Consider the following 21,959-nt stretch of genomic DNA (forward strand, 5'->3'; position numbering starts at 1 on the left):
ATGTCCGTATTTTTTTTTCTTCACTGTGGCCCTAATACGATTCCGTAGGACTATACCACAAATAGCATTATAAATGCAAGTTGCAGTTTTATTATTTATGTATATAGCTTAGCTTGAAGCAAGGTCCATATTATTGCAATTTGCCTTGATGATCGTTCAGTTGGTAAAGATGTCATCACCAAGTTGCACTTGTTTTATTTGGTGAATACTGTGTAATGCACCTGGGCTTGAAGTCTTGAAGTAATAGTGCAACTATCAGTAATAATGCTATTATTTATTTTATTGTTATTATTTATTAGTTTAAATATTTTGCAGTTTAATGATGGTAAAGTTGTTTAAAAAGTCACTTTAACGTGTCAGTGGTCAGAAATTGTTAACATTAACATAAAGTGTAGTTGGTTTACAAAAAATATTTACTATTTATTCCTTTTCTAAGACATGTTCAGTGCAATACAACGTTTGACAAGCACCTCTGGATATTTTACTAAGTCTAAATGCCTCTTTGGATGGCTGAAAATATGTTGTCAAAATTTTAGTTTAAGTTGTTTGCAAAATTTGTTCAATAAAAAGGGACTATATTTTGACTGCAACTGTCATGCAATGTGATTCCTTCTCTTCATTAGTGCCACCCCCTTGAAAACTATCTTATGGGGCCATGCAAACCTGTATTAATACTTGTGTGCACATTAAAATGTTTTTTGTACAATGTACAATTCTAATGACAGTGGAATAGGTTATTTTTAGCCAGTCTACTACAGTAATTGCAGTGGAAAATGAGGTTAACATCCACTCATGCATGGGAAAAAAATACAGTCGAATACCATGAAACTGGTATAATTTTGAAAAATATCGTGATATAGAATTTTGGTCATACCGCCCACCATTATAGTTGATTTCAATTTTATTAATGTCTAGCTATTATTGTTTTAAATAACAGAAAAAACATTATTCAGAGATGCATGATAATCTGAAGATTTTAGAACTCCAGAAAAATATTTTGTTGGCTAAAACAACCATTAATTATTTAATAAAATTATCTCTATTTTCTTGTAATAAAGTGAAGTTTTACCATCATTTAAGTTTTTAATGATCAACATAGGCCAGAGATTAACCTTAGAACAGAAAAAGAACAAAAGACAATCTACATAAATATAAACAACCACACCAGTTTGCTAAAAAATAAAACGAAAGCCTGATCTTGGATGGATGATCCTCAAACAGGCAAAGCAACTATTGAACTCAATGAAAAACATTATGTGTTTTTAATATGTGAGAAAATGTAATAGCCTTGACTTTTTAAACAGGCAAAGTCAATACTTATAAACATGGGAAAAACTTACACTCTCTGTCAGCTTCCTGCATGCGTGTGTCCTCTTCCTGAAGATAAGTTTGAAGGTTTTTCAAAATCTGGATCTTTAGGTTAAGAGAGCTATTCTTGTCTGACAAAATGCCATTGTATAAATTCTTTACTTCTTGTTCAAACATCAAATTTGGGTGCTGAATAAATGAAAACCCTGAAATAAAAAGTAATATCCATGTACATGGTATAAATATTAAAGACACAAACAGAGTAATAGATAAATATTGCTAAAGTAAATAACAGCAGAATAATGAATGTGTGTCTAGGTTTTTCTTCAGAAATAAGTTCATCACACTAGTTAAAATGATTTCTAGCCCTGCATTTTTTGCAAAGTACCTTTATTTCTGCTTGGCTGATTGTTAGATAACATGATGGAATACCATCCTTCTAATTTGAACTTTCTTTTAGAAATGCAAAAAATATTTAGGCTAAGGTTACCAGAAAACAAGTGCTTACCTAATCCAATGATGGCCTTAGTCTGTACCTCCTCATCTGCATGTTTTGTAAAATACAGCAGCAATTCCAAGACTTTCTCTTTAATAACCACCTAAAAAACAATGAAGAAATACCTAAGAATATTTATGTTAGGCAGAATGCCCAGTGGGGGCTTGGCAACCTTTTGGCCTGGAAGCTCTATAAATTTTGTTATATTTTCTCTGGCTTAACTGGAGTATTTTGTGTTTTTTCTGTGTACTATGGCCGACTTGCCCTTATCAATCAGACTGCCATTTAGAAATTAAAAAAAATCTTTATTTATGGACTCCATTTTTATTAATTATATACTGTATCTATCTTGCATAAGTGTACATTATTTATTTTTTGAATGCTATTTATGTCTCATCATTCTTATCTGCTTTTATTTAACTACATCTTGTAAAGTCATTTGAATAAAAATGCACTTCAAAAATAAATATTACCGTATTGTAAAAGCATATCACAACGAAAGTACTTTCCATGTTTATGCATCAAAATTTAAACTGTAATTTGGAGCATTATTAATAATATTAGGATAATCACAGACCTTTTGGTTTCCTTTGAACTCTTCCTGATCAAAATCAAAGTGTCTGCACAAAGCACCAACAGTGAAGAGAGAACGTAGCAGTGTAGGCTTGTTGGCAGTGAGGACAGTGCTATTAGGATCTTCTTGGTGCTGCATTTTGAACTTTATTATTGCACCTGTAAAATATACATGAAAGAGTTTTAAAACAGAAAATTCAGCTGAATATTTTACATCAGTCTATTGCTTACTGTCTAAATTCAGTGGTTGATTATTCTTTGCCAAGAATTACTGTAGAACAAATATTTAGATTTCAAAACTTTAGTTTAATAAGTTAATACATGTAATTAAGATTATTAATATGATTCAAATTGCAGAAGCAGAAAAAGGGAACATATAAAAACGAATGTTGACCAATCTGGCACAGATTAGTAAGGGTATTTATTGCTTGTTTCAGAGACTTAGCCATAAAACTTGTAAAAGATCCTCAGGGAATCCTTACCTGTCAACAATCTCGAGTTAATTTTCACGCCTTATAAAGATGCAGTTTATCCAAACTATGGACTGTAGGTCACTAAACTATGTATGGTCTTCGTAAAGACAATTAAATATTGCACTGTTCTCCATAATATATTAAATTACAAACCTATCTGTCCAAAAATCCATCATAAAATACAGTCATTATACCATCCCTGTATTTTTTTTTTTGTTCGCTATATTGATAAACTATGGCTATCTCCTTTATTGAACATGACTGATTAAGCTGAAGGGCACCTGGTTCCTGGCAGAAGGCCTGGTTAGATTGATCTTTAATTCTCAAAATTTTCAAGAAATCCTTTAAAAAAACACCATCACCACACAAACAGCAGCAAAACCTGCGAAGCACAATACATTTCCTTTACCAATCAATAATAGGTCACCATGCCAGATCCTTAGACAACAAACTCCAAAAGATTGGAGTTTAGTACTAGTTTCACCTTGTTATACTACGTATTAGAATAACAAAACATGAACTGGTAGGAATTTGACACAGTAAAATGACAAAGCACTTCTTGAAATAAGATGACCATATATTGACATGTACTATTAACCTGAACTGACTTTGATCGATTTGCTTTAAAATTAGCCTCTGAAATCATTAATAAAAGATTGATGATCGAAGGCATATAATTCCATATTTTTTAACAAAGAATAAAAAATTTTGCAGGCTTCCTTAAGAATTTAAAACATGACTGCTTTGTCTTTCATCCATAATCAAGAAGTCAAGAAGTCTTGGTGTCACTCTAGATGAAGACTTGTCTTTTTCTCCACACATCAGCAACCTCTCCAGGTCCTGCAGATATCTTCTTTACAACATCAGGAGAATCCGCCCCTTTCTCACTACAGAGGCTACTCAGCTTCTCGTCCAGACCTTGGTCATCTCTAAGCTGGACTACTGCAACTCTCTGATGTCTGGACTTTCACTAAAGGCAGCACGACCACTTCAATTGATCCAGAATGCAGCTGCAAGACTCGTTTTTAATATTCCCAAATTCTCTCACACTACACCTCTGCTGCGGAACCTGCACTGGCTCCCTGTGGCTGCCCACATCAGGTTCAAAACCCTAACACTTGCCTTTAAGGCCAAAACTGGAACTGCACCACCTTACATATCAGCACTGGTTAAGCAGCGTGTCACTTCTCGCCCTCTCAGAACATCAAGCACTGCTCGTCTCGAACCACCCTTACTTAAAAGAAGAGGACGACATGCATCAAGACTCTTTGCAGTGTTGGCTCCTCAGTGGTGGAACGAACTTCCTCTTGCTGTACGAACAGCGGAGACCCTCACTGTTTTCAAACGTCGTCTGAAGACACACTTCTTTAAACAGCACTTGGGGGAGTAAAGTCCCCATACTTTTTTCTACCCTTTCTCTTTAAAAAAAAAATATTGTACTAAACTTACTCTTTTCTTCTAGCATGGTTTGTGTACAACTTGGTCAGCAGTAACTTGTTTAATGACAGTAGATTTAATCCTAGCCTAAAGACTGAAGAACAGTCGTAGACTACTATGCACTGTTGTAAGTCGCTCTGGATAAGAGCGTCTGCTAAATGTTGTAAATGTAAATGTTAACAAGCACAGATGATAATTAATGACAGAATTAAATAATTCACTCCACATTTACTGATTTAATTTCAGAGTCCAAGCATTGCAATTTACAACAATTAATTAAATAACCACTCTGTGTTTATTGCTTTGATTATAAAGTCACTAATTAGGAGCAGGGTAACTGGAGGCATGTCAATACTGACAGACATTTTTGCTAGTTAACTTGTTTTGATAGCTAGCTTGCAACAACAATTTTGAGTTTAACTCGGATTCCATTGTGGATTTCAGGAACAAGAATATAAATGATTATCAAATCAGACATCTTGGCTACAAAATAAAGAAAACCGTGTCTCCTCTCACGCTCTTTCTTAATTCCCCTCTCCAATTTTCATATAAAAATCTTTGCCCCCCGAAAACAGGCCTCCTTATTTCTTATGCCCTCCAGACATGGCGTTAAGTTTAAAAAAATATTGGAACTGCTTCAAAGACGGCATCTCCAACCTTTCTCTTTAGCGAACCAGGACTGAATATATGTCACAAGCCAATTGCTTTTCCTAACTGGTCTATAACGTTTATTTGTACATCAGAAGTAATTGATAAAGATTCAGGACTCAAGTCGTTTCAGTCCTTGCAGTCCAGTTTTTCATTCCCACTTCTTTTTTTTTTTCTTTCATCTCGAGCTGAGGTCTGTGCAACTGTGAAATTTCTCTCACTTTCCCCTCCCCATTATCCACTTTACAATTTCACAGTTTACTTATCCCCTAAATCCAAACCTGTAGCTTCTCTCTGTTCCTTGCTGCACAAGGCTTCCTATAAATCCCTACCACTTTCCACAGTATGGTCTTGTGATCTTTCAAATGCAACAGTGTGCTGGAATTCTGTGTTCAAGAATGTTAAAAAGTCATCAAAAACTCTAATCACCAGCAAAAAAGACAATACACCACCAATAGCCTAATCTGATATGTCTTTAGGCAAATATTAAGGGAAAAACAAAGAGCAAAACCTTATGCAAATGTGGCCATTTATTTAATAAATATAATTCAAAATTAGATGAATACATATTTCTTGAATGACTTATTTGAGCTCCCACAGTTAACCTACCATAGTATCTGTTAAAACATGCCCAGACAAACTTGTAGTTGTGTGTAACTTTATTTACTATTGCTCCAAGGCAACTTACACAATGTTGAACCACCTGAAAAGAAAAAATATGGAAGTCAGTATTATTCAGCCAACAATATGCAATTAAAAAGAAACTGATAAAGTAAAATAAATGTTACACAAAAGTTAATATAAAAGAGCACATGTACGGAAAATGTACCATAAATCAGAACATACTTACTGTCATGCCATATTTAAAAATCAGCTTCATAAGATCTTCCTCAATTGTGACTAGAAAAGTCTCACTTGGATGCTCCATTAAAGGTACAACCAACTCCAAGATCTTTGCAACATTGCAGATGACCAGGAAGTCACTTTGAGTCTGCCAACATGAGACAAACATAGATATGAAAACCTCATGAATGCAGAAATTGCAAGATTTAAATTTCCCTGTAGCAATAAAAATTTTTTAAAGTCTGACAAACGGAAGATGAGGGAAAAAGATAAAATAAAACAGCATTTTACATAGTTCAAATTAAATGCATTCAGCACTGTCTGTAACCTTTGTGTGTTAAGTGGACAAAACTGCTGCATTATATTTTGGCAAGTAAGTAAATATGCAAATAAATGGGAAATAATTTAAAATAAATCAATCATTTTTATCTTGCTTCTTTTACTTGCTTCTTTTATTTAAATAAATAAAAATCACCTCTCTGTAATGCTTTACAGTGTTAAGATATAAATATTCCAAGCATACATACGTTGCACTTGGTAGTGAGGTATGGCTGCATGGTCATGGCGTGTTTCACCATTAGCTGTGCCCTGATCTTGCTGAACAGGTAAAGAGTAGTTATGCAAGCAACCAAACGGTTAGAATTCACAGCTTTATTTTCAGAATCTGTTAATAAAAATGATTTAGAGGAAAAGTTTAATACAGTATTTAAATATAACTCACTATTCACAAACTACCACCAACTAAAGAAAAAGTACAGTTAAGTGAACCACTGTAAATATATTTTATAAAGAATTATACCATACAAACAGAAAAATACTTGGTTTTAATATTAAAGTGTGTGCGATCTTTGTTAAATATATATCAAAAGTAATGTTTCATTTTATTGCATTTCAATTTTAACATTCTACCAGCAACATATTCATCATTTACAATATATTTTAGTATTTTAAATCAAAGGTTAATTTAAATTATAGTACTTCTAAACAATATTTAGTACTAGTCATGCTAGTCTTAAAATGTTCAGACATGGATGTACAATGCCTAAGATATGCCTTAGAAGATAAAATGAAACACTCTGGTAACCTACTACAACTTGAATACACTGAGGCGATATCTGTTGGGAACCAACTGATGGGTGTCTTGTATTCACACTTGTTCCATACAAGTGTATTTGATTTGCATGAAAAACATCCATTTTGGCAAAGGAAAATGAAATATGATCAGTACATTACTATCAAATTTTATATTAAAAAATAATCTGCAGTTAAATGATTAATAATTAAGGATTCAAACACTGTAACTCAACTATTTCTGTTTCTCTGTGCCTGACAGCAGCTACAGTATTAGTACCTTAACAGTGAACCATACATGAAGAACAGGTGTAGTGAGTGTCAAAACCTTACAACACCCTTTATCAGAACCTTCAGAAAAACATGTAAACTTTAACAGTGCCATGATAGTTGTGCTATCAGTGTACTTGAAAAGGAAAAAAAAAATGGCTGTACTTTCTGGTTAGCTCCCTTATGCTAAGAACTACATGTTGATGTGGGGAATGCATTGTACAATTGTTTTAAAAAAATTTCAATAAATGTATTTGTACAAAAAAAAACACTGCAGTGTAACTCTTCAGTCTAGAAGTATGTCTCACTGGTGATTCAAAACCCATATTAATATAAGAGTTCATTGGACCGAATGTCTTTACATACAGTGGGGCAAAAAAGTATATAGTCAGCCACCAATTGTGCAAGTTCTCCCACTTAAAAAGATGAGAGAGGCCTGTAATTTTCATCATAGGTATATCTCAACTATGAGAGACAAAATGAGAAAAAAAATCCAGAAAATCACATTATCTGATTTTTGAAGAATTTATTTATTTATAAGGGGTAGTATAACATAATTTGTGATTTTTTTTTTTTTTTTTTATAAAGTTTAAGAACGTTTTTGAAAGTGAAGATACTGTTACTGCCAAGTTAGTCTCACTGAAGCCTGGAGAAAACCATGAATGAATTTTGCTTAACACTGGGGTGGAATGATTAGACATCTCACTGACTGTCACCTTTCTAAACCAATCTAACACCTCATGAAGGCATTGCTCAAAGTATGGGTGGTGGTTTTGAATTGCAAAGATCAGAGGTGCTCTTGTTAATCTGGTATGACAAAGAATAAACTTCTGTTTAGAATGAACCATTTACAGCCAGAAAGTCTCCTAACAAACCTTATTAGACATAAAAATGTATGGCATAAGGTGCAGAGAGCACATTGCATGTTTTAAAAATGAAATATTCTGATGCAAAGGAAAAACTTTTCTGTAGCACCAGATTATACACTGGCATACAAAGGCATCCATCAATAGACAAATGGTAAACATAATATGTTGTCACAGGTGTTGTGTGCTCTCTCTGATGCTCAGTGTTTTAATGATAGTGTAGGAATTGATGTAAGCTTGAAAGAATTGGCAGTTATATTCAGGAGATGCAGATTTCAGTATTCAAAACATCCAAATCCACAAATCTGCCTAACACCACCAGTAGATGCCCAGATGATGCTGCACAACATCCACCTTCTGACTGCACTTCTATTTAAGTATTTAGGATTTCATTGACTTTATCCCAACTAGATTTTTTCCCATTTATCTACAGTCTGAGCTTTCTGATCGTATTCTGTTAAAGGCCACAGGGAGTTGCTACCTCAGCAACAAACAAGTTCATAGCCTGAAGGAAATGCCAGTTTTCGTCAAGGTAGTCACACAAAACCAATTAAGAGTTTCCAATCAAAAAAGCAAGCAAGTCAGTCAGTTCTTATGTATAACTATTGTTCTTTGATTATATGCTAAATAATGAATTACTGGAGCCATTTCAATTGTAGGTGATAAAAATCACCAGTTTTCCTGTAAAAGCATATGCCTTAATAATTTATTAGCATACACTAATGTAATGCACTTATGTTGTCAGTGTCATCCATTTTTTTTTTCTTGTAACAATGGTAATAGTTAATATCAAAATTTAATAAAAGTAAAATGTCAGTGAGAAAATTACAGAGTTTGTTTATTTCCTGGAGTGTGATTCTCACTGGAACTGCTTCCTTGAAACTAATGAAATTGTATCAGTTCAGTAATATCTGAGTCTGCAATGGTGGTTTAGTGCTAGACATCGTGCTCAAAATAGCTGTAACTGTTAAAGAATAAATTTCATATCACTATTTTGCTTTTGATAGATCAGCATATATTAGAATAATGCTTAAGTACATATGTATTTTATAAATCTTGAGTGGGTACATTTTAACCATGGTACAGAAATGCTTGCACATCTCATTTAACACTTATTTTTTAAAAATAAAAATTCATGGTTACTGATAAAAAGCAATGTTTGCCTTTTCAGACATTATCAGGCTACATACCTGCTAAAGATTCTTCATATTTAAGGATATGCTCTACCAGATTGTCAACAAGCTGTACACATGCTTTTTTGGCTGGTTTATAAGAGGAATCCTCTTCTGACTTCAAAAGCTACAAACAAAAAACTTCCTTAAAATATTTAATCACAGAATAAATTTCAATTTGAGTGAAAGAAATAGGGTCCACAATAATTATAAATTTCTTGAAAGACATCAACAGAACAAATTTTAAAATTTCAAGTTTTAAAAACTTCAGAAAAGGACACTTACATACGACTTGGAAATGTTTTAACTAACTAGTAAGTGATGATAAATTATAATCGCATCCACTCAATACATGATAATAGCTATGAAAGATGCACAACAGAAGACACATGTATAACAAAATAGCCTATACTGCTGGAATGCTGTTTATCAAGATTTAGCAAAAAAAAAAAAAAAAAGTGTAATTCACAACTAATTCCATGTTGTTTAATATGGATGTTTTTGATAGTAGCTCATTAAAAGTTGCACAAAAAATGTACACACTGGGAAAGTGTAGGTTTTTTTTCTTTTGGGATGGATGGATGGATGGAAGAACAAGATATGGAAGATTTGTGCCTTCTATGCAGTTTAAATAACTTTACTGTGACAAATACTTACATTCTGGAGCAACTGTTCAAACCAGTCATAACCAGTGTCCCTGCAAGCAGCAACCTAAGAATAAAAAAGCTCCATTAAAACATCACTTCTATCTAAATCTGTAATGATCAGCAGCCAAAGCAAATCATATGATAAAAAGATATACACTTTCAACAAAAGCATTTAATAAAACTGTATATATTTACAACAAAACGTATTTCTCCATAAAGATGAAAACAGCTCATTAGTCACCACCAAAATCAACTCTGGATTAGGTCATATTTCCTCATTGTTATATAATCTTACTTTCATGTATTAAAATATGTAAGATTCCAAAAAGAATATTTAATGAATAAGAAATGTTTTATTCTTAAAAATACCAAAATAATATCATGTTTACAAAATGATTTAATGTATACAATGGTAATTAATCTGAATTAACAAGCTTCAAAACTAAAACCATTAAAAGAAGAATTATACTACAGCTTTGTTACCAGCATATAATACCCAAAGCTTGTTTTAGTTCTTTAATGACTGGTGTATTCCAACAATGTCCTCTTTTTTACATTCTACACAAACTTCACTGCAAAAATATATTAGAAATCATAAAAGTGGCATTGAAGTTAGAAAGTGAATGCTTGCTACCTTATTTAATTAAATATGTTTTATTAACTAATAATAAGAGACAACAGCACATGGTTTCTATTTAATAGAACAATAAAAATTAATAGAAGTTGCAAATTACCACATCAGTAATGTTAAGTATTTTTCGCGTCATCGTCTCTTTATCATGATTAGGAGTTGGCGTAAACCAAAGCTTCTGGAATGTTTCATTCACCAGTTTCTATAGTGAAAGAAAGAGCAAACTATGAATTTTGCAGAAAGACAAAGTGTTTAGAAAAAAATTTACATTTAGTCTATAGACCTATACTTTTCACTGCATTGGAGGATTAAATATTCCAAAACATATTAATTTTTGTGTTATGTGAATTTAACAGTCCTACCTTAATGCCTTCCTCATCATTGACCCGGCGTATCATTTTCACACACATTTCAGTAACTTTGCTAAATGTAGGCTGTTCAAGACAGATATCACGTAAAATCTTTATTACTCTCTTTCTGACACTGATACCAGTATCCTGTAGGAAACAAAAAAATGTATTATTTACAAGCTTACATATCACTTGAATACCAAATATTAAAATTTTACCCTAAAAGGTTATACTGTAGGTCTCAGAAAAAAGGTAATAAGGCAGCAAAACATATATGGAATTCTTTAATGATGATCATGCCAAAAAATGATTACCAACAACCATTAGTAACTTTCAACCAAATGAAATCAAACAAAGATACATTTACACTTGTTACAGTAAATCCCCTAATTTAATATTTTAATTGTTCAATTAAAATTTTATTAATTTTTAACTACTCAAACTGACATACCAGTATCCTCTCAATCAGCATGTCATAATACTGCTCAGTTAGCTGTGGGCGACTTAAAACAAAGCGTCCCAGTAATTCCACTGCTGCTTCTCTTACACTGGTTGAGTTATCCATTAGACGACCGTGGACCCCACGCTGCATATCCAACTGTAAGCATGAAAAAATATTTATTTTTCCTAGTAATGATTAAATAAAAGTTTAATAAAATTCAGAAAATTAAACTTTTTTTTTTTTTTGTTTTGCAAATAGTGCATCTTTCCATCAGAGTAATTCTATGGAAAACAAAACAATCACAGCTTAGTCAACAGATATCCTTACAGAGGCCATTGGAGATAAAAAATGGAATACACGTTAATCAGCTTTTATAAATAAACTCTGATCAGGATTCTAAACCACGACTCACTCATACGGTAAGTTTTCATAGAAAAAGATTTTTTTTTTCTTCCAAGACAACAATTATCAGCAACCATATTTTGCAATTTAGAGACAGAACTTACTTAATAATACTTGTAATTTATATACATTACATAATTAGGTTCTATATAAACAGTACAATGTGATATTTTAAACAACATTATTTTACATGATACAAGTTTGTTTAAATTTTATAAGGGTTTATTTTATTATGAAGATTTTATTATATGCACTGATTTAGTACTTGCATCTCACTTAAAACCTAAATAATATGGCATTTTATAGAATGTATTGTAAAAAGATTTTGAAGGGCAACCAGCAAACCCAGAAAATTGCCTTTAAACCAGTGATAGTAATGATGTTACTCGTTTTGTAACTCAATTTGCAGAAGGGTTATAGATAGAAGATGAAGACTTTGAAAGTAAGACCTTTATGATTTAAATATTTAAATCTATTAAGTGTAATTTAGTAACACATCTTCTTTTAATGTGCTGTAACATACTCTGCATTTTTATATTTCTGTATGAGTTATTAGATTACAGTAGCTGTATGTACATTCTGCTTCACTCGGGAATGCACAGTTACAGTATCTGTAGTACTTAACCATTGTCACACACATGTGAGCAGGAGGCGGCTAAAGGGCCTGAATAATTGTAATTCCTCATCAGACCAGGGGGCTGTGGGGTGCCTTGACTGTCTCTCTCAGGTCCTTGCAGACAATTTCGGGAAATCCCGTCAGGTTTTGGCAACTCTGATGTCATCAATTCTGGTTCCGGACCCAACGATGACAACACCTCCTGGTTCCTTTTTTTATTTGGGATGGGGGTTGGTGGGCGCCCAATGATGACATCACTTCCAGTTACAGGGCCAATGATGAAGTCACTTCATGTACTGGACTTAAAAGCTGCCATATTGCCTCCAAACTATCAGTTCTGTCTTGGACTCAGACCAGTGAACATCTGTTCAAATTCAAACCTATTTTTCAGCTGTGGAATAATATATGGGTGGCTGCCCCAAACCTTTATGATGTCATCGTCTCATCTTTATCACACCATATACACATCAAAACCCATTATAGCTAATACTGAAGTAACAAACTTTTAAGAATAATGAATACTTTTTGTTTGCTCGGACAAACATTCATACAACATCATGTTTAATGGATTTCATTTTAATGAAATGTGAATTTCAGTATAATTAACTTTTTTTTGACCAAAAATGGCCACTGAAGATAAATAATGCAATGTAAAAAATACTTAATCCTGTGCCTATACTTTCACCGAATCTCGGGAAGCCTCCAACAGGCTGTCTCTTTCTATTAGACCAAAATAAAGTGAAGGTCTGTCGCAAAATTTCTGGTCTCAGGCAGTCTCGGCACAACATCGTACAGGTACAGTCAAACTATGAGTCAGTGCTCCACTGAGCATCCACGTGGAGAGTTGTGTCATTTGTGGATACTGTACTGTTCCGAGTTTCATAGCTCTTCCCAAAGTTTTCTTTGCAATGAACAAAAAAAGTGAGAAAAGGTGTCAATTTACACAGCAAAAAAGTTACATCTAACATCATTTTCAAATTAAATACGTTTTGCAGTTTAAAAAGTACTGTTTATTTTATACAGGAATTGTCAAGATTGGGTCACAGACTTGCAGACAGACAGGAAGGCGAGTCCAGGTTTCCAAGGAAAATCGGGTACTTTATTACTGCATAGAGAAGGCGGGTACAGTCTCAAGACTGTAGAGCTGTTACTTCAGTACTCAAGCACAAGAGATAAGAGCCGTGGCACAGAGGCAATCATTCCTTTTTAGCTCCCATCTTCAGATTAGAAGAACACCAGTGGCTCGGAATCACCCTGTGGCAGACCAGGAGAGTGCAAGGAAAAGCAGATCAAAGCCCGGTATCAAATGTTCTAAACATCGTATGACAACCATGTTGCGTGGTAATCCTGATCCTGCAGAGGACAACCAATTGCTTTGCCTTTGGTTTACTATTTATCAGAAGCAGCAGGGCAGCTAAGGAGCTGTCCTTGTGTCACTGCCATTAGAGACAGCGAATTGCTGGCAACCCCAGTCACAAAAGTATACGTATTTTCCCCATATTTGTTACAGCGAAATTTCCATTATAACAAAATATTTTTACGGTCCCATGAATTTCGTTACAATGTGATTCCACCTGTATAGTGATCCTGTCACTGTATTGCCATTGCAGCATGGCAATATTCTTAACAACCAAAATGTTGTTCACAGTCATAAATTCAATACACATTGATTAGCTGATTATTTACAAGCTTCATTTATCCTTTCCATGCATGTGTTGTTTTAATTAAAAAAGAAACCACTCTGTAAATGATGTAACTTGAAGGAGGCTGCCAAGTAACAGTGGGTCATGTTAGTACAGACTGATTAAAAGAATACTATTTTGTATTCCAGTTTAAATGACAGATAAAAATACTTTTGGGAGTATTTTTGTCACAGCGTAAAGTGTTCTTTAAACTTAGAAATTTTTAAAAACTTTAATCACAGAGGCATGACCATTGGAACTTAATATGACTATCCATTTTGGGTTATCGCTGTGCTGAAGTTAAGTTTAACATCATTCAACCCATTCTTATCCCATTAAATTTTAAAATTAACTACTGAACAGTTACTTAACAAGTGTTAACTAACAGAACTGGTAAATGATAAACTGTACAGTTGTGCTACATTTGCTTGATTTTAATTTTGCAGCAACATTGAAAAATACTGTATTACTTGATTTGCTGGTGCCAACTAATTAATTGATCACTAGATCACTTGCAGGCAATCTAAACTAATGTGGAGCAGATGTGCTTCATATACTGTTCTGTGTTTTAAATCAATCTATTTTGTAAAAAAAAAATTAGATAAAATGAATTTGGCTGACCTTCAAAAATATTTCTTTAATACAAGTATATAATTTGATAAGATATAAATGCAATGAGTGATGCTAAATATTACTATGAATAATGTTTCATCCAAGTTTGGTTCCTGCCATTTGCCTGTTTCGACCAGACACCAGACGGTGACAAGGCTTTCCATAAAACTGATATGTATGAAAAATGTATTAACTCACAGTAAATGGTGCTGGCCTGTAAACATCAGGAATTTTTCTAAGAATCTCAGTGTTATTCATTTTGTTATTTATTAATGATTATTGTCAACATATATTTATAAGTATCTTATAAATTAAAATTTAATGTTCCTACTGACAGCAGTCTGTGTATATTTAATGCATTAATAAAAATGCTGTATGTTATCAATAATAATGTTTCTTGAAAACAAGCTCATAGCCATCTTAATTATTGCTGTTTGGATATAATACAAATATTAGTAAAATTAACAGATTATTGCTTACTCAAATGTAAACATACCCTTGCCAGTATACTTGGATCCACAGCTACAACTTCAGACAAACATTTCATGGCTTTAGTTCGAACAGCAATAGCATTCTCTCCAAGGACACGGAGAATCTAGAATACAATTATAGTTTTGAACAAATCATGTATTTCAGTTGAAAGCAAACTTTAAAAGCATTATTAAGAAACACATTTCTATTAAATTAAATGATAATTAAAACCAGTCTCACCTGTGTTAAATAAATATCAAAGCTCTGTGCAAACGGCCTCATGGAGGCCAAATATCGGACAATCAAACATGAATCCTCATAATCCACTGTATCAGAATTCATTCTAGAAAAACAAAAATGAGTAATACTTTCTAACAACAGTCAAGAGGAAAGAAGAAAATTTCTGCTCAGCTAATAAAAGAAACCAACTTTTTAACTCAACCAAAAACTCCAAAACTGAAAAGCAGAAGAAACAAAAGAAATATAGGCAGTGATAACCTGGTTAGAATGTACATTCAAATATGAATACAATAAAAAGTGAAATTTAAAAGAAATTTTAACTATAAAATATGAAACAATTCCTAATTCTGAACTGGTCCTGGAGGGAACCCACCTATATAAACAAAAAAAATACAACGGGAGCAGACGAAAGATGAGGAAGATCATAGATTGGAACAACTTCTTAAATTTGTGAACTTAGAGAATGCTATTAACCACAATGATTGTAAAAAGAAATACATTATGAATTAAAGAATTAAGGGAAAGAAGAAAATTAATATGAAAAGACTTTTTTAAATTAAAAATGTTACAATTCATCAGGTTTTTTACTAAAAGAAATCAGACAAGATTGCCTACTGCCCTGTTACACTCCTATTTTCCTCTTCAAGTACAGAGAAGTCTACAGGTCCTCCCTTTTAATTGAAGGTGCTGCCAGATGGGCAGGTTTCTAATAGTTATACTCCTGCTGAAAGAGCTTATTTATAATAATGCAGAGATGAACCTGACATGATCAAAAGAAAAAAAAATGAGGAAACATACAGTACTTTGCATCTCATGTTGTCTGTTGTGCAGAGGGAGGGGCAGCATGAATTTTGAAAAACTTAAAAACTGGGTACAAGAAGTAAAAAAAAAAAAAAAAATGCCACTAACTGTACAATGAACATATATTCACTAACCCTATATTTAAAAAGCTATTTAATCCATTTATTCATAAATACATTACAAATGAACTGAGGTAGTACTTTTACTTAGTAAAGGGAGAAAAAAACAAGCTAGAAATAACTACAGAATAATCTTACTTTAATGTGCTAAATTGTGATGGTGTAGCTTTAATGATAGAGCGAAGGAATTTCTTCCGAGCTTCTGCCTTTTGCATTATCTCTCCTGTTGTTTGTACATCTTTTGCATGATGAGCGCCATCTGAAGAATCCTCATCTTTTTGATTCTGTGACCGCATTGCCTTCTCTGTCTCAGTTGTAGTGTCCCGGAACCATTGTGCAATGTAAAATTTCTTTGCAAACTATGGTGGGAAGGGAAAAGGTGTAAAAGTAGGTGAAGGTGTTTATGCAAGGTCAAGAGAATAATTCTTTGCTGAAATAAGAGTGTTATTCAGATGGTAAAAAAATGACAAATTATATCAAGTATATCTAAACTTAAAGAAAATGTAAAACACAATGAAACAGAGAAAACATACGACTAATGAAGCATCGGTGTCTGCATTCTCATCCAGGTAATCTAGTAATGCCTTCTGCAACTGTTGTATTTCATCGTTTCCAGGTGACTGTATTTATTATATATATATAAAAAAAAAAGTGAACAAATAACATTTAATGAAAATGGCTTTGCAATTACCAAAACTTAAAAGTAATTATCTATATCAACAAATATACCAGTGTTTGTTTGAAACATGCATTATCTCAATGAAAACTGTTCTGTACAGGCACTCAATAACACAGAAATCAAACACACACACACAAAAAAAACATTTATCAGCCTTCACAGAAACTAAAAAAAATGCTTTGTACAATTACCTGTTTAAGTATTCGGTCAATTGATGACTGATCCATTTTGCTTGAAACTGCATCCTTCCTCAGTCTTGCTGCAACAGTTCCAAGATAATCCAGTGATGCAACTCTCAGAGCCATCTCTGTTTGTTTATTACTAAACTGATGCACCTGATAACAAACAGCAATACTTTTGATGCAATTGGCTGGATAGAATTATTCTTTTAAAAACACATTCACACAAGCAAGTCTTGTAAATGTATGTTTTAGTCTGTTTCTTTATTATTAATTGGTGAACAGATTAAACTATTTATGGTACTTACCAGAAGCCTTCCAAGCAGACTTAACAACAACTCAGCAGCTGGCCATTCAGGTTTGTTAACAGTAGACAAAAGATCTTGGACAAAATTCTCAAAGAGAGGTCTGTAATCCTCTTCCCCCTGCTTGCTTCCACACCTTAGGTCAACAAAAAGTTAATTTAGGACTACACCATTTTTATACACCTTTTTAAGTACAACAGTGAGGATGTATTATACAAGTCCAGACATATAGCCACCGTACCAATAAATCTTAATCCCACCTATTACTTTTTCTGTTCCCACCACTTACATCAGTATTGTAACATAATGCTTAATTTTAATGAAACAAAAAGAAAATCTCATTATTTCTGAGATAATCATACAACTATCAGTGAATTAATTTACAAAATTATACAAATACTTCCAGTATGTAATTTATGCACACAAAAGAATGAAATTATATTTAGTCCACTCCCCCATAAAGAAAAAATGATGATATTTTCTAACATATGAAAAAGTAAATATTTTGTACTCACTTTTTTAGAAAGACTGATAGGAAGTTTTGTGCTGTTCTCATTGCAGTTTCATAGGAGTTTATAATCAACACATCTTGATCTACCTGTAGAAATAATAAAATATCCACATATAAAAACAATGTGCTTCACTCAAGTATATCTTTTAAAATTTTATTATGATCATGCTTTATTTCCCCCAATTAATGTCTTGAAAGTTACAACAGAAGAAAAATTTAAAGAAAAAAGACATCTGATGTTTTGATATTGTAACAATTTACAAACAAGTGATAGATACACATTTCACTACTTCTTATCATATCATATACACTCTTAACCAGAAATTAAGTTACATGTTGGGAAATTGTATTTTGTTTGTTGTTGATGCTAAATGCACGGTGACACAACAAAGGTACGTGGGGGGAAAAAAGAGCATTGACACATTCACGTCAACAAAACGAGTGCGGAGGAAAACGCATGCAATTAAGAAAGGGTCGCTCTGCTAATTTACAGCACCATGAAAAACTTCACATTATATAATTTGTTTTGCAAGTTTTGTTTATGGCTCTACACTTTCACTCTTACACATGCTATCACCATTTGACCACTGCCTACTTTATAAAATCAAGAATGTAGGATAACAGGGTGATATTGCAGTAGGAGATTTGCCCAAGCTGTAATAAACTCTTGTGCTTTTGAGAAAAATTGGCATTTTTATTACTTTGTTAATATTACACACTGGGAATATCACAGTTATAAGCTCAGTGTGCAGGTTTTTAATTTTTAAAGTTATTTTAACACTCTATAGCTTTAGTTTATACATAACTTCACTCTTTTGACTTTTATTACCTTAATTAAAATGTAAACAAAAGAGTGTAATTTAATATGGTAAAGAAAACAAAACAAAAGTGATTTAAGACACAAAAGCCAAAAACTCTTTTATATAAAGATTAACAGGAATTGTACTGTTCAAAACAGTCCAGAAACACATTTATTTTATTACATTTGGAAAGAGTTAAATGGACCAATAGGTTGTGAACTTACTTTATTTGGTAAAGAACTTTTGTTGCCCCCTGTACTCAAAATAAAAATCAAGCACGCGCAAATTTTTTGAACCGCACATTAATTAAAGTAAAAAAAAAAAAAAAAAAAAGTTTAGTAATATAGTACAAAAAATAAATAATAGTTCAGCCTTTTACATCTGATCTTTAATTGAGTTTGTGAAAAATGCAATCCTTTGTGATTATTTCTTACTTAAAAGATTTATATGCTACTAGTCAAAAGTTTTTAGTTTTTATGAAATGGACACAGTTTAATGTCTTAATGTTTTCGTGAAATCAAGACACAGAACAAATAAGCAAAGGCAAATAAAAAATAAGTCAAGGAATCATTAAGTGTACAAAATTTTATTCAAATTTTTGATTCATCAGAGTAGCCACCTTTTGCTGATATAACAGTCAAGCTCTGGTAACCCTTTTGATTCAGAATGCCAGTCACTCTGTGCAAGTCACCAACTCTGTCTCCAGCAAAAGAACACCAGAACATTACACTTCTTCCTCCATGTTTGACTGTTGGTGTCACACACTAAGGAAGCTTCCTTTCACCAAATCAACAGTGTACAAACACATTGCGTGATGAACTGAAGATTTTAAATTTTGATTCTCAGTCCACAAGACTTTCTTCCAGACTGCAGTAGTGTATAGCCAATATTTCATGGCCCTTTAAGGGATGATGGCTTTCATACTGCCACTTGCCATGTCAAACATGCATAACACAGTCTCCTCTTCACAGTAGAATCTAAGACTTGTCTTTTTCAACCACTGTCAAGAAGTGGCTGTTGTGCTGTTAGGCACCAATCATGCAAGCTGGTGATCCTCAGAAACTTGATTTCTGATTGGTTTGTGACTTTTGGTCTACCAGATCTCTTCTTATCTGAGTTTCTATCAGTTTCCAATTGCTTTTGGATTATGTAGGACATCGTACTCACTGACATTTTGACTTGCAGTATCACTAAATGAAAGACCTACACTTCCAAGAATAATAATGTTTTGTCTCAATTCTTTTAACTGCCATTTTCTTGCCATTATCACTAGAACTTACAACTTTCTAGAGTGTAACACTGTCCAAAAAGTACTTCAGAGGATGCAGTAACTCAAACTGTTCCAACTCTACTTTAAGAAAGACGGAGGGTTTTTAAGTAATCACATTATTAGGTGTTCCCAGAAGGTAGTCCATTTGTAAAATTCTGAAATTTCCTTTCTTTTCAGTTTTTGCTAGCCTAAACTTTACATTTAAATCTCTGGCAGTTTACTGCTTACCTTTTCATTATTTTAGGTCAATCACTTCATTTCAACCTCTTAAATTTGAAGAAAAACTGGAAAAGTGTTCTGAAGCTTATGACTGGTAGCACATATGATGGAGGGAATTGGAGTAAAAAGAAAAAAACTAATATAGATATAGGGATGACATTAAGAGCAAGTGATGACTGAAACATTGCTTCTTGTGTGTATGATGTTGATATTATGTTACTGTCACTAATTTAACAGAAAAATGCAAGAAAGAATTTAATTGTACTATGTATGCATGGTGAACTTAAAAAACTTAAGAGTCAAGCCCTTACTTTTTTGTCATATTCTTCTTCACTATTGGCATCTTTCTGCGCTGGAAAGTGAACCACACACTGAATAAGCTGCAAAACCAAGGCTGTAACCATCTGTATATACATAGGCTCACCATCAACATCACTGCTATTTAGCCTGAAAAGTAAAAAAATATATATTTAAAAAAAAAAAACAAGTAATGTATAAAAAAAGGACAAAGCCGAAACTACTTGCAAACCATATCAACATATACCTCATCATACCTCTTTTATAAGGTAAGCTCTATATAATTTTTCAAGTATATCTAATACTATTCTAATAATAATTATAATATTCTAATTCTATAGTTTAACAGCCTTACATTCAGGATTGTTAAATAAGAATGGCCATATTTTTTTGAACAGACAGACAGACAGATACTTTATTAATCCCAAGGGGAAATTCACACCAAAATAATAATAATAATAATAATAAAGGCAAAATGTAAAAAATTCAGACCAATGGTGGAACTACTCTTTGATTTTTGCTTCTGTTCATTTTTCAAATGCTTGAAAGAGAAGTGGCACAATTAAAGTGGCTTTACATACAGAGTATAATTTCTATGAGATGAGATGGGACCACATGCAGCATGAATTATTATTTAAAGCAAAATAAAACATTCAAATTAGCATCTATTTTGTTTTTTAAGGCAATGTACCTGAAGTTCCTTAGACTTCTCTTACTAGTCGGCAGTCTTGCCAAAGAAGTGAAGATCTCCTCTAGTATCAGTTGTCTATGCTTCTCATATCTTGAAAATACCTTATTAAATAGTTCAAAATAAAGACATTAGCAATCATTTACCATTTAAAATATACTAACGTAATACATTTTGTTTTAAAGGAACTTCAATCACAACTTTTCATTCAGAAAGATTTTTTGGGAGCAATTAGATTTGATGACCCACCTGGTCCATTATATAGCGAGGAAATTAATTATTGAACGTTTCAACGTTTTTCTCAGTAAATATATTTCTAATGGGGCTATTGACATGAAATTTTCACCAGATGTTGGTAACAACCCAAGTAATCCACACATACAAAGAAATTGAAACAGAAAAGATCATAAATTACGTTATGTGTAATAAAGTGGAATGACACAGGGAAAAATGATTAAACACATGAAGAAAAGGAGGTGCAAAAAGGCATGGAAAGCCAGAAACCAGCTGAACTCTGTCAGTATTTAGAAAGCAATCATGCCCCCTATCAATGCAAATTAATACCAGCTGGTTTAGTCCTAATTGATGGCCTATAAAAAGGTTTCTTATTTCAAGGTGTCACACAAGAAGCATCTCATGATGGGTAAAAGCAAAGAGCTCTCTCAATACCTTCGGAACCTTATTGTTGCAAAAAATACTGAAGGCATTGGTTACAGACGTATTTCTAAACTTCTGAATATTCCAGTGAGCACCGTTGGGGCCATAATCTGGAAATCTGGAAAGAACAACATTCAACATAAACCGGCCACGATTATGTGCGCCTTACAAGATTTCTGAGATA

At 33.0% G+C, this 21,959-nt stretch overlaps 1 protein-coding gene across 7 annotated transcripts in view; it reads right to left on the reverse strand.

Annotated features, from left to right (window-relative positions):
* The window catches only part of nipbla (NIPBL cohesin loading factor a), a 257,134-nt gene that overhangs the window by 16,100 nt on the left and 219,075 nt on the right, over nt 1–21,959 (reverse strand). For all 7 annotated transcript variants that reach the window (XM_051928337.1, XM_028802451.2, XM_051928338.1 and 4 more), the window contains 20 exons: nt 21,122–21,222; nt 20,445–20,580; nt 17,849–17,931; nt 17,337–17,469; nt 17,041–17,184; nt 16,704–16,790; nt 16,309–16,529; nt 15,251–15,353; nt 15,036–15,134; nt 11,237–11,383; nt 10,798–10,932; nt 10,539–10,637; nt 9,815–9,868; nt 9,176–9,284; nt 6,306–6,442; nt 5,786–5,926; nt 5,545–5,638; nt 2,382–2,536; nt 1,817–1,907; nt 1,341–1,514 (listed from right to left, as the gene is read on the reverse strand). In XM_051928337.1, the coding sequence (XP_051784297.1) occupies nt 1,341–1,514; nt 1,817–1,907; nt 2,382–2,536; nt 5,545–5,638; nt 5,786–5,926; nt 6,306–6,442; nt 9,176–9,284; nt 9,815–9,868; nt 10,539–10,637; nt 10,798–10,932; nt 11,237–11,383; nt 15,036–15,134; nt 15,251–15,353; nt 16,309–16,529; nt 16,704–16,790; nt 17,041–17,184; nt 17,337–17,469; nt 17,849–17,931; nt 20,445–20,580; nt 21,122–21,222 (2,443 nt within the window). The remainder of the gene's footprint in view (nt 1–1,340; nt 1,515–1,816; nt 1,908–2,381; nt 2,537–5,544; nt 5,639–5,785; nt 5,927–6,305; nt 6,443–9,175; nt 9,285–9,814; nt 9,869–10,538; nt 10,638–10,797; nt 10,933–11,236; nt 11,384–15,035; nt 15,135–15,250; nt 15,354–16,308; nt 16,530–16,703; nt 16,791–17,040; nt 17,185–17,336; nt 17,470–17,848; nt 17,932–20,444; nt 20,581–21,121; nt 21,223–21,959) is intronic.

This window comes from Erpetoichthys calabaricus, chromosome 5 (assembly GCF_900747795.2).
Source record: "Erpetoichthys calabaricus chromosome 5, fErpCal1.3, whole genome shotgun sequence".
NCBI classification, from domain to species: domain Eukaryota; kingdom Metazoa; phylum Chordata; class Cladistia; order Polypteriformes; family Polypteridae; genus Erpetoichthys; species Erpetoichthys calabaricus.